This window comes from Moschus berezovskii, chromosome 24 (genome assembly GCF_049115385.1).
Source record: "Moschus berezovskii isolate FMDL1 chromosome 24, NW_MosBer_1.0, whole genome shotgun sequence".
Classification (NCBI taxonomy): domain Eukaryota; kingdom Metazoa; phylum Chordata; class Mammalia; order Artiodactyla; family Moschidae; genus Moschus; species Moschus berezovskii.
The window spans coordinates 16,580,610-16,591,884 of record NC_142483.1 but is presented as its reverse complement, the minus strand read 5'-3'; the positions used below and the strand labels follow the sequence as shown (position 1 = coordinate 16,591,884).

Genomic DNA, 11,275 nt, shown 5'->3' with positions numbered 1-11,275 from the left:
AATATGCCAGCAAATTTGGGAAACTCAGCAGTGGCCACAGGACTGGAAAAGGTCAGTTTCATTCCAGTCCCAAAGAAAAGCAATGCCAAAGAATGTTCAAACTACCACACAATTGCACTCATCTCACATGCTACTTAAGTAATGCTCAAAATTCTCTAAGTGAGACTTCAACAGTATATGAACTGAGGACTTCCAGATGTTCAAGCTGGTTTTAGAAAAGGCAGAGGAACCAGAGATCAAATTGCCAACATCCACTGGATCATTGAAAAGCAAGTGAGTTCCAGAAAAATATCTACTTCTGCTTTATTGACTACACCAAAGCCTTTGACTGTGTGGATCACAACAAATTTGAAAATTCTTAAAAGAGATGGGAATACCAGACCACTTAACCTGCCTCTTGAGAAATCTGTTTGCAGGTCTAGAAGCAACAGTTAGAACAGGACATGGAACAACAGACTGGTTCCAAATCAGAAAGGAATATGTCAAGGCTGTATATTGTCACCCTGTTTGTTTAACTTATATGCAGAGTACATCATCTGAAATGCCAGGCTGGATGAAGCACAGGCTGGAATCAACATTACTGGGAGAAATATCAATAACATCAGATATTCAGATAACACCACCCTTATGGCAGAAAGTGAAGAGGAACTGAAGAACCTGTTGATGAGAGTGAAAAAGCTGGCTTGAAACTCAACATTCAGAAAACAAAGATCATGGCATTTGGTCCCATCACGTCATGGCAAATAGATGGGGAAACAATGTAAACAGTGACATACTTTATTATCTTGGGCTCAAAATCATTGCAGATGGTGACTGCAGCTATGAAAGTAAAAGATACTTTATCCTTGGAAGAAAAGCTGTGACCCACCTAGACAGCGTATTAAAAAGCAGAGACATTACTTTGCCGACAGAGGTCTGTCTAGTCAAAGCTATGATTTTTCCAGTAGTCATGTATGTATGTGAGGGTTGGACCATAAAGAAAGCTGAGCGCCAAAGAATTGATGCTTTTGAACTGTGGTGTTGGAAAAGACTGCAAGGAGATCAAACCAGTCAATCTTTAAGGAAATCAGTCCTGAATATTCATTGGAAGCGCTGAAGCAGAAGCTCCAACACCTTAGCCAGGTGATGCGAAGAACTGACTCATTGTAAAAGACCGTGATGCTGGGAAAGATTGAAGGCAGAAAGAGAAGGGGCCGACAGAGGATGAGTTGGTTGGATAGCATCACCGACTCGATGGACACGAGTTTGAGCAAGCTCTGGGAGTTGGTGATGGACAGATAAGCCTGGTGTGCTGCAGTCCACGGGGGTCACAAAGAGTCGGACAGGACTGAGTAACTGAAGTCTGCATCCTTGTCATTCCCTTGTGACCATTAAGAAAAGTGACAACCAGAGGTTTAGTGAATTGCCCTAAGCCACATGGTTACTGAAAGCCAATATTTAACCTTGTTTTCTTACCGCCTCCTGAACTCTACTTGCACCCATACATAGCACCAGCTTTACGTAACCCAGCGAGTATTTGCACCTGCACCGCGGCTTTGCCCTAAAATATACCGTCCTCGCGGCTGCGCGTCCAGGATTGTCTGGGCGTCTCCAACCTGCACCACGCGCGCCCTCTCGCGGCTACAGTGCAGACTGGGCTCCCCGCACTTCAAAAGAAGCGAGAAGTGGTAGTGGAGGCGTGAACTCCTTGTAGTGGCCACGGCACTTAGGATGCGTGTCCGGGGATTTCGGGGCGCGGGGTTGGGTCGTCCCAACCCTGGGCCTCTGGGCAGTCTGAGCGGCGCCAGTGCCGGCTTGGGAAGAATGCGGACCAGCGCCCCAGGCAAAGTTTGGGGATCAGATGAGTCTGGGAGCTCCTGGCCGTGTCTCGGCTTCCCCATCTGTGAAGTGGAAATGATGACAACTACTCAGTTCTAGCCAAGAGTGTCCGGAGCCGGACTGGCATCAGTGGGACTCTCAGGGCACCAGTGCTCCTCCTACTGCTCTCCCCAAAGCCCAGGGAAACTTGCGCCTCAGCCTGCTGGAACATGGGGTGGAGGACACACCTTACCTTTAATGCCTGGATTAGTGCTTAATACATATACAACACAATACCAAAAATAAGTTAGAATTTTGGCCCTTCCACTTCTAACCACGGTTCATTAAAATGGTTTCTAGTCCTTCTCAGCTGAAAATGACTCAGGATACAAATTGTTTGCATGATCACTTTATCCTTTCTTATGTTTCAAGGGGTAATTTGACTCAACAAAATCCAGTCCTCCTGTTAAGGATTTTTTTTTTTTTCCTTATCTGGTTAGGTTCTAGGTATACTGGGAAAATATATTTATTTGCATTTCATCAACAGCTTAAGGTGATTAAATCTGTTTAATCCTCAGCTTTCATTCCAAGCAGAGATGGAGGCAGCCACAGTTCCTTGCCCACTGATGTGTGTCAGGCAGAGTACAGGGCACTGGAGGCAGAGAGGTGGAGCAGACAGGGATGGTGAGGGGTGAGGGGCGGCATAAATTGTGACTGGGCCACAGACAGTCCTAGCCGTGGTGGATGATACTAGGAGACCATGTGTTGTATTTTTGGGGGGGAGGTCTCTTCATCCTCTGGTCACCTACAAAACGGCTCTGCTGTGGCCTTAGAGGAAGGATGGCCCATGGAGGCCCTGAGGGGATCCAGCCCCCCTCATTTTATCTGTTTCTAGTATGGAGGCTCATTTCCTGCAGCCACACAAATATTTTAAAGGGTCAGAATAAAAGGGGGATGAAAGGAAAAGAATCACTGAAGAAGACCAGTACGGGCAGATGTTGCCAAATGCCAATTTATTGCCTTTATTTCCTTACCAAATTTGACCCTTTGATGTATGTGGTTCTCCTGTCCCACCCCACCCCCCACACGCATGCTTATGGCCTCCCTAGAAAGCAGACAGAAGGGCCTCTCAGGCCCTGGTCTGGAGGGATGTCATTCTAACCATATTTTAGAGTAGACACTTAGGCCTTTTCTTTCTTGCTCCCTCTGTTCTCCTTTAGAAAAATTGGAGCACTCTCTGAATTCTGTAGCATCTTTTCAGAGGCCATCAGTTGCCTGACTGGGCAGTGAACTGTGGGCAGGAGGGAACTCAAAAGTCAGTGGGTGTGGAGACTAGAAAGGACGTAAGACCCTTCCCCAGTCACTCAGTCATGTGGTGATTGATGATGTGAGTGAAATTCGGGAAGAACTGCTCTCTTCTCCCCTACTCCCCACTTTATAAGACTCCCTCTATCATAAGCTCCAAATGCTGATACTCTTTCTGGGGTCCAACTCTGGAAGAAAGAAAGAAATGGAAGTGGTCTCTAAGTGCATGAGAACATGGTCCACATCATTAGCAACCAGAAAAGCCAGTTAAGACTACTGTGAGATGTTGAGCAGTTTGGCAATTTAAGAAAAAGTATTTGGCTGTGCACTGGGTCCTAGTTTTGGCACATGAGGTCTTCAATCTTCATTGCAGCCTATGGGATCTTTAGCTGTAGCACTTTAACTTCGAACTCTCTGTTGCAGTATGTGGGATCTAGTTCCCTGACCAGGGATTGAATGCAGGGCCCCTGCTTTGGAAGGGAAGAGTCTTAGCCACTGGACTACCAGGGAGTTCAGTTCTATTTAGTTCAGCTGCTCAGTAGTGTCCGACTCTTTGTGACCCTGTGGATTGCAGCACACCAGACTTCCCTGTCCATCACCAACTCCTGGAGCTTGCTCAAATTTATGTCCATCAAGTTGGTGATGCCATCCAACCATCTCATCCTCTGTCGCCCCCTTCTCCTCCTGCCTTCAGTCTTTCAAACCAACATTAGGGTCTTTTCTAATGAGTCAGCTCTTCACATCAGGTGTCCAAAAGTATTGGAGTTTCACCTTCAGCATCGTGCTTCCAATGAACATTCAGGACTGATTTCCTTAAGGATTGACTAGTTTGATCTCCTTGCAGTCTGCATGAGGTCTATTCAGAGAAGGCCACCCTGGAGTTAGCCTTCTTTGGATCCTGGTTCTTCTGGATGACCAAAGAAGTGTGATCCTGGGTTTGGCTGAATTCCCGAATATCCTGGCGATGAGATAAAAAAATAAGACATTTCCCTGTCCAGTGATGTACATGAACAGGAAATCCCAGCACCTGAGTCTTCTGGTGGATGTTATAATTTGGGAACCCAGTACCCATCCTCCCTTTCTTTCTCTGGTGGCAACACCAGGTTCTTCTTTGGGCAACCGCTGTCTCCCACTTCCAGCCTCCAGTTCAGGTGATGCTGGCTCAGCTCCCTGGTTCCCAAGTCAGTTGCTAGGAGGTCTGCTAGCCCACTTTTCTCCATGAGTGTAGCTTACAAAGCTGGGGGGGCCTCTGCAGAGTTTTAAGTTCAAGGTATGGTCAGGGTGTGGTGGAGCCACAATGGAAAATACAGACACCCAGTGTTAGCAGCAGCTGAGCTGTCTGTCACCACATGAAGGCCAGGCGTATAGGCGACTGGGGAGATTCTGGTTCCTGGAAGAAGCAGAGAGTCATGCAGAGGAGACTGCCTTGTTGGACTGGCAGAGGTGAGAGTCTTTAAGGTTGACGGAGACAGGAAAACCACGATGGGGTTGAGCAGGGAGATCCTTACTGCTGGAGCCAAGTAGTGAAGGCAGAGCAGGAAGAGATGACATGGGAGAGGAAGACCTCAGGACAGATTTTATTCCAAATGCCATTGAATACAAACCACTGCAGAAGACTTTTAATCAGGAGAAGGCAGTGGTCTGACATCTTTCTAGGGCTCACTCTGGATCCAAGGTGAAGAAATGCATTGTATTCGGGACAAAAGTGGAAGCAAGAAAAGCCCTTTGGAAGCTGTGGTGGAGAAGGAGGGGGTGGTGGCATATACAAGGGACAGGGCAATGGAGAGATGTGAAGAGATGGGATTCAAGGGCACAGAGACAAGACCAAGGGCGAGGCAGTGTGTGGCAAAGTCAGGTGATCTTGGTTACTCCACTTCTCCCAGCCTCAGCTTCCTTTTCCAAGCAGAGGTACTCCACTTCACAAGAGTTAAAGTCTGACAAGTGTAGTGGTTAATAGTATTGTTTTTGCTAATCTGGATTTGAATCTCATGTCTGGCAGGTACCAGCTGTGTGACTTTATCCGAGTCAGTTAATAGTAGATTGTAGCATTTGTTGAATACTTGTTTGTGTTAACCAATAGAATCCTCCCCAGCATAAGACACTTACTCTGAAATTCCAGTTTTTTGGGGGAAGGAACAATAATGGGGAGAGAACAAGTCATTTGTCTGAGGTCTCAGCCAGGATTTCTCTAACCACCACATTCATTACCCTAGCTTTTCCATGCTGAAAACGGGATAATAGTAATACACTTTTAGGTGTGTTTGGGAGGATTCAAGAGGTGGTTGTAAATTATTATTTAAACATTATTATCATATTTTGGGGGGTTTCCTGAGTTTTGCAGGGAGCAAGTATCACATGGGAAAAAAAATCTTTCGATTAAAAAAAAGATCTTTCGGGTGAGGGGAAAAAACTGCTGCTTTTGGCTCCTCAAAAGTCAATTGGAGATTGGATGTAGGGGCATGGCTTAGAGATCCTGGTGGGGCAGAAAAGGAGAGTTGTTCAGTTGCTAAGTCATGTCCAATTCTCTGCGATCCGTGCACAGCAGCGCGCCAGGGTTCCCTGCCCTTTACTATCTCTCGGAGTTTGCTCAAACTCATGTCCATTGACTCACTGATGCCATCCAACCATCTCATCCTCTGTCGCCCCCTTTTCCTCCTAACCTCAATCTATCCTAGCATCAGGGTCTTTTCCAGTGAGGCAGTCGACTGTTCAAATCAGGTGGCCAAAGTACCGGAGCTTCAGCTTCAGCATCAGTCTTTCCAATGAATATTCAGGGTTGATTTCCTTTAGGATTGACTAGTTTGATCTCCTTGCTGTCCGAGGGACTCTCAAGAGTCTTCAACACCACAATTCAAAAGCATCAGTTCTTCCGCGCTCAGCCTTCTTTAGGATCCAACTCTCACATCCGTACATGACTACTGGAAAAACCATAACTTTGACTATACTTTGTCGGCAAAGTAATGTTTCTGCTTTTTAATACGCTATCTAGGTTTGTCATGACTTTTCTTCCAAGGTGCAAGCATCTTTTCATTTCTTCGCTGCAGTTACCAAGCCAGACTTGGGGGGCGGGGCCAAACCCTGAAGTTCGAGCCTAGGGGCGGGCCCCGGGGGGAAGGGGCGGTGCTAGGATCCGCAGCGCATGCCCAGTGGTGCTGACCGCTCCGCCGCGGCTGCCGGCGCCACCGCCCACTCCGGGCTGGCCAGCGGCAGGCGGCCCGGGAGCAGAGTAGGGCCCGGCTGGGCGAGCGCACGGCCATGGCCCCGTGGCTGCAGCTCTGCTCGGTCTTCTTCACGGTCAACGCCTGCCTCAATGGCTCGCAGCTGGCCGTCGCCGCAGGCGGCTCCAGCAGAGCGCGGGGCGCCGACACCTGTGGCTGGAGGGTAAGGAGAGTACAGAGTTTCTCGCTGTCCCCCAAAGCGCTGGGGGCACAGGTGCTCGCGGGCAGTGGAGCCCACGCCGATTTGCCTGCTCTGCGTCCGTGGCGTGCGCGACAGGGCTGGGATCCCGTCTGCTCCCGCCCTCCTGCCTCCCTCCCGGGGCGCGCGTCCGGCTGCCCCCGGCTGGGTTGAAAGAGGCCGCCCGATCCCCGGCTTTGTGTTGCTAATGAGGCGCGGCCACGGGTTGGGGTCCGGCTCCAGGCGGGAGGGCGAGAGGGGCACCCGACGGCGGGCGGGAGGAGGGCGCCCCACCCTTTGTTCCAGGCCCGGGACCTCAGGGCAGCGCGACCCCGGGATGGGATATTCCGCGATGTCCGAATGGGGGGCACTTTGGAGCGGGAGTCGGGGGAGGGGTCTTCCCCCGAACCTCCGGTCCTCAGCTCTGCAAAGGTCCGGGACTGCCAGGCAGGGGACTCTGAATGCTGGGCAGGGGTGCGCCCCGTTCTCGGGACTGCTTTGTTTCTTCTGGGCCAGGCCATCTTACCCCACTTTTACCCCAGCTCAAGACTCCTGTTTGCTTTTGCATTAAGCCCTTTGCCTAGCGGATGGTCTCTCAGATGACCCTCTCGCACCCACGCACACCCCGACCCCGCTTGAGTTGCGGATATTTTTAGTGACCAAAGGAAGGGAGTTTTGTCTCCTTCCTCAGGTGTCTGAGAGCAGAGGGGCACCGTCGTTCGTCCTGTGTTTGGAGCCGTCTGCCCCTAACCATCGCCTCTTGGACGCCATCTGAGCGATGGGACATGCGGAGGGAATTGTGCTCCGGCAGCTTGCCATCCCAGCTCCCCAGCAGTGCTCCTGGGCTTGGGGAGCGCGAGGACTTGGAGACTGTATCCATTTGGATACAGGGTCAACCTGGCGTGTGGGCACTCACCGCCTTCAGCTTTGTGGAGAGGACACCGGCTTTGCACTCAGGCAGCCACGAACATGACCTTGCCTCTTTTCCTGGGCAGCTTTGAGCCTCGATTTCTTCACTTGGAAAATGGGAGTAAATGGAGATTTCCTAGTGTCCCTAGCACTGCTTCTCTGAGGGAAGGGTAGGGGGTAGATCTCTTAGAGCAGTGTTCATCCACCTCTTTTGGGGTACTGTGAATGGGCCTCAAGCAGTCACAGCCTGGAACTGATACCCCTTTAGGAGCACAGTCTGGTGCCTTCACCTCACTTGCCCTGCCTTCCGAGAAACACAGCAAGGAAGACGAGGTACCAGCTGGGTAAGCTGAAATGTCTTCAAACCCAATAACTGCAGTGTAGACAGCTATAACCCACCTTCTCACGAACCCCGTAACGAACAAAACCTCGTTATTTGAGTAAAACATCATATTTTCCTACTTTGCCGCATTTTAGTAAAATACCACTATTTATTTTTTCCAGTAGATACCAGGTTTTCCTGTTTTTAGGTTTAAGAAGTTTTCCTTAAGACTATCCCCACATTGACTTACCAGTCTTCAAGTTTTTAGCTCTAAACTGGTATGTTATTGTTTGAGTAAACAGCATCACAGGCATTTTATTCTGTTTTCATAAGATGGCATAGGTGGATCAGTGTAATTTGCTGTTTTTCTGCTGTTGCCCAGGTGGCTTCATGTGTCCACGCACCAACTGTGTGAAGTTTTAATGCTGTGGGTATAGCAGGTCCCTAAAGGAGATCAATCCTGGTTGTTCATTGGAAGGACTGATGCTAAAGCTGAAACTGCAATACTTTGGCCACCTCATGCGACGAATTGACTCACTGGAAAAGACTCTGATGCTGGGAAAGGTTGGGGGCGGGAGGAGAAGGGGACGACCGAGAATGAGATGGCTGGATGGCATCACCGACTCTATGGACATGAGTTTGGGTGAACTCCGGGAGTTGGTGATGGACAGGGAGGCCTGTCGTGCTGTGATTCATGGGGTCGCGGAGACTCGGACACGACTGAGCGACTGAACTGAACTGAACTGAAAGGAGCCAAGCTGGTGGCTTTGTGCTCTCGGTGAGAGTCTGCTCTCCCCTTAACCTGCACCCACATAGTTTTAACGGTGGCCCTTGCTCCAGTGGCTTCACATTCATGCTGGAGGTAGCCTTCCCAACAGCTCTTAACCTTGGTCCCACAATCCTTCCCTTGTGGTCATCTTCACCTGCTTTGTAAATGAGCATGAAAGTCTCAGGGTCACCTCCTGGATTCCGGGCTTTCCCCAACCTAATACCTGGCTCCTTCTTTCCTGGACTTGCTCTTTGATGCACGGAGCCCAGCTCACCCACCTGCCTCACATATTCACTTTCCCAGCCTCCACCTGCCCCTCCCACCCCGCTTCTTAACTCCTGTGCCTATGATGCTGCCGAGGGCACGCTTCTTCCCTGCTCCTGGGGTGCCTTTTTCTCCCCTGAGAGCCCCGTGGGCCCAAGACTCGGCTCAGGTGATGCTTGCTCAGGGAGGCCCTCTCTGAATGCCCTTGCTGTGCCTTCTCCTGCAGGTCCTTGCCTTTGGCTCTCACCAGACTGCATTGTCACAGTATGTGTCTTCAGACTAGTTTCCTTAGCCAGGCACTTAACCTCTTGTTGGTGGGCTCAGGGCCTGGTGCACTGTAAATCTTGGCTGAACCCAATTAGACCCCCCAGTCTTCCTGCTAAATCCTGTATTAAGTGATAGATTTTAAGAAGGGGGCGGGGGAGGGATGAAGATCAGAGCAGTGGGCTGCAGTGTCTTCCCCGCAGCAGGCTTTTGTACATGCTGTTTCCGCCTATGTTCCTTCTCTTTACACCTCAGCCTCCCCTCTCAGCTCCAGCATCACTTCCTGCAGGAGGCCCCCTCTCCTCCTACCTCCCTAGGTAAATTTTTCCAGAAGTTGCTTTATCAGAGGGCTGGCCAGTAAGTGCTGATATGCAGCTACTTGGGTGTCTGATTCATGTCTGTGTGCCCTACCTGACAGTGGGTGTTCAACCCACAGACCTTGGTCTCAGTTCTGAGGTTGCTTACCGTCTATTTGGGGCTGTGCTCACATCTAACAGGTAGGGGTTGATGCTGAGTGATGCAAACAAGTGAAGGCTTCCTGTGGGTCTAGGTCACACAGAACCTGGAGGGTAGAGGTCCAGCAGGGCAGAGAAGTGAATCCTGAAGGAGGTGCAGGATCGGGGTGCTGGAGAGGAACTGAGCAATTGACCCCCTGGCTCTCGAGGGAGTGGGTGTTCCAGGAACTCTTGCCCCTGCAAGAATGTGTGTTTTCCCAGGACTCACAAGGTGACTGGAGCCCGCTAACCCTCAGCAGCTGTGACCCTCCCTTTGGGGTTGCTCTCAGAGGAACCAGCCTGGTTTAAGTGGTCAGATTTCACAACCTCCCGTTATTAGTGGGGCAATTAAGGGGCTGATACCATCTCAGTGTTTTAGAAATGAGTTGTGGGCACACTTCCTCGACTGCTTTAAAAATAAAGTCTCTTAGGACACTTGCCAGGTAAAGTTGCCCTTTGAGTAATACAGTTTTCTCAAAGAAGTAACAAGTTGTAAAACTTCCAGAGGGGCCAGCATCCTCCTTGAGAGTCTTAACTACTTGCTTCTTGGAAGTGGAGTGGTTGTGTTTGTGAAGTGTAACTATATCAGTCACTTGCACAGAGGTTCCCCCCGCCCCACCCTGTCCTTGCCTTGCTCATTGTTTTAAGAAGCCTATGCATTGAACAAGGAATTAGAAATCTATTCCCACAGGTTTTTATTCAGTGGCTTTCCCTGCAGTGGAGGAGGAAGGAACATTTCTTGCCTTCTTAGCTAAATGGGGTACCCCTTCCCTGGTCTATTATACCGAAACTCAATTTCCACTGCCTCCCCTCCCAAAAGTCTGCTTCTTCAGGAATTCAGGAAGCCAGAATGCTGGCATCGTCTTTACAATGAAGTGCAAGTTTCCCATTTAAGGCAAATATTTCATCTCAAAAGGTAGGAAGAAATAGGGTGGTACTTGGAAAAGAAGAAGTTGCAGCTGATTAAAATTTAGGTTCTTGATAAAAGTCCAATCCAAGAACTCTCCTTGGCCGCGAGCCCAGGCATGTTTATTTAATTCTGAATTGGATGTGTTTTCATTCACTTGCAGCTCGTGGCTCTCAAGCCTGCATCTGATCTGCCTGTCCTGTGGCTGTGTTGTCTATGTTACACATTGCGTCTCTAAGTTAAAAATGACTCAGCCCTGGTTGACACATTTTCAGAGAAACATTTTTATAAGAAAGAAGCATGATGCTTTCTTCCAGCCTGCTTTGCTCTGTTAATTGGGAATCCTCTGGCTGGGGTCCATCTTTCTTGAGCAGCCCTGGCTTCCCATCCCTCCCCCATCCGTCCAATGCACCCAGAGCCCCTGCAGTGCCTGGGGCATTGTGCTAGTTATTAACTGGAGGTGGGGGGGTACAGCTGGGTGAATGAGCCCAGCATCTAAGTACTGGCTGAGGCACCATTTCCTTCTAGACATTTCTCAAAGTGAAGTCCAGAGCCCTTCCAGTATCAGGATTGCCTTGGGAGCTCATTAAAATGCAGATTCAAGGCCAGTGAGACCAGAATGGGCATGAGATAGGGTCCAGGAACTGATATTTTAGCAAGTTCCTCTGGTGCTCTCAGTGGTGAGAATCACTGCTCGAGGAGACAGGACTTCTGTGATGGCAAGAAGGAGGTGAGAAGCCACACTGTAAACATTTAAAACCAGAGCTTGACTTTAAATTACTTCACTGGACCTTTAGAATGGAAAGTGGAGACTTTGTCCAAGCCCTGGAAAATGGCAGGGGTGGTGA

The 11,275-nt window shown here is 49.7% G+C and overlaps 1 protein-coding gene across 1 annotated transcript in view; it reads left to right on the top strand.

Annotated features, from left to right (window-relative positions):
• The first annotated feature begins 6,275 nt into the window (after positions 1–6,275).
• IL17RD (interleukin 17 receptor D) overlaps positions 6,276–11,275 on the top strand; it is a 68,064-nt gene continuing 63,064 nt past the window's right edge. The window contains exon 1 of the mRNA XM_055414120.2: positions 6,276–6,483. Coding sequence (XP_055270095.2) covers positions 6,358–6,483 — 126 coding nt within the window. The 5' untranslated portion in view covers positions 6,276–6,357. The remainder of the gene's footprint in view (positions 6,484–11,275) is intronic.